Genomic DNA, 1,922 nt, shown 5'->3' on the forward strand with positions numbered 1-1,922 from the left:
CATGGGAAGGCTCTCAAATTTATTCCTCTGCAAAATAAGTAATTTCAGATCTGTCAGAGTGCCACAATTCTGGAACAATTCATCCGTCAGGGCATTGTGAGAAAAATTTAAATACTGAAATGAGCTTGTTCTATTGGGGCAAAGCATGTGCGGCATATATGCGTCATATATTGTCAAACTGGCGATATTCATCTCGGAAAACTGCCTGTATAGAATCTCCTGGTTGAAATAATAAACTTTATTACGAATGTGCTCCAAAGTTAGTGCTTTCATGGAGCCACCCAAAGAGATTATTTGTTCCAGAGGGCTCAATAAGGGTAGAAATTCATATTGATTCTGCACCTCCAGTTGTCCCCAGAAAGTCAAATCTCTCACAGTCAAATGCTCGACAGGTGAATACCAAATAACCAGGAAAATTTGCAAAATGATGGCCCATTGTAAGTCCACAGTGTCAAGCATCAGAGATGTTGTCTTGATTTTCTTCAGGAGCGTTAAAGGAGGAGAGGGGAAATCTTTGTAGCTGGAGTTGTATCTTAAGTTAACTATTTTTAAGTTTTCTGAAGTGCTCATCCCATCGTACAAGAGGAAAAAACTGAAGTTCTGGTTTGCTGCAAACACAATGTGGAGGCTCCTCGTATTCAATGCTGTCAGACTCTGAGGCTCGTACAGAGAAAAGTTTTCCAAGGTTAGGAGGACAGTGTGCAGCTGCAAATGTACGATATACCTGAAGTCTGACCTTCGTATCATCGTGGCACTTAACCCTAGGTACTCCAAACGAAGCATGTTCTCAAATGCCTGACAGATGGGCAGGGCAGTAAACTTATTGAAAGAAAGATCTAAATGCCTAAGGTATGCCAGAGTTTGACAGTAAACTTTCAAGATGTTATTATGAGATAAATCTAAGTATTCCAAATCTTCATTAAAAATGAAGACAGTGAAGTCAAGCTCTGTAATTAGGTTATGAGAAAGATTTAATACTTGAAGGTCAGAAAGAGAGATAAATTCTGAGATACTGAGTCCAGAGATCCTATTATGTGATAAATCTAATACGTTAGTATGAACTGGGATGGTTTTTGGAACGTTAGTTAGCAAACTGCTTGAATAATTTGCAATAAATTCATTTTCCACGGTTGGCTGGATATTATTCCATAGTGTGAATGTAAGGACAGAAGCAAAGACATAGGTATTTGTGAGGGGTCTCATTATGCTTTCCAGGTTTATCTTGTTTTTTTACAGAAACACAGAAGCATGTCTTTGTTTTCTGTTCAATGTGTCTCAGCGATGAGTCCAGCCCTGTGAAAAGAAAACACGTGTTATTTGCTGAAACTGTTCAACTGTTGAATTTGCTTTTTAATGCTAAAATTCAATACAAAATTTATGTAATGAAAATCTTGGTTTTACACACTCTTCTTCTAAACTCTCATCAATCCTCCGCATCGCCATTCTTTAATTCCAACTCTTGATTTCTTCAGTTAAGTAGAAGTTATTGTCTTTATAATGGGAGGAATACAATCAGTGGTATGTTAAAAAAATCCCATAGAGATGTTAAGAAATAAAAATTTCTCGACAATCTTGAAAAATACAAAACTGGTACAAACAGACATCAATGCATTTAGGCGTAAAGGAAAACACAAGAAGCCTCCCATCTCCCCTTGCCCTACACCCCATGTCCACACACATCTGGCAACAGAGTGCCAAAAGCCTCATAGACCCTCACAGTGCTGTGCTGGTGCACAGGAACTGGTGCAAAAGCAACTTTTTCACTCAGAAGAGCCAAAGAATATTCCTCTTCACAACCCAAAGTCTCAGGACACAGCCAACGCACGCCCTCAGGGTCAGCCGATCAGAGAAGCTGATCAGCTCTGTCTTTGCTACAGCGCAAAGACAAAGGGGTCCATTTTTCCAGTAAGCCAAGTTTCCAA

General features: G+C 39.3%; 1 protein-coding gene across 1 annotated transcript; it reads right to left on the bottom strand.

The window, feature by feature from the left end:
• Window positions 1–6: 6 nt before the first annotated feature.
• Window positions 7–1,203, bottom strand: LOC104514465 (toll-like receptor 10; the record flags this gene model as incomplete). The annotated part of the gene is made up of 1 exon (XM_010158154.1): window positions 7–1,203. A coding segment is annotated over exon 1 (1,197 nt), but the record flags the coding sequence as incomplete, so codon positions are not given.
• Window positions 1,204–1,922: the final 719 nt, after the last annotated feature.

This window comes from Eurypyga helias, unplaced genomic scaffold, assembly GCF_000690775.1.
Source record: "Eurypyga helias isolate BGI_N326 unplaced genomic scaffold, ASM69077v1 Scaffold42748, whole genome shotgun sequence".
In the NCBI taxonomy this organism is placed as follows: Eukaryota; Metazoa; Chordata; class Aves; order Eurypygiformes; family Eurypygidae; genus Eurypyga; species Eurypyga helias.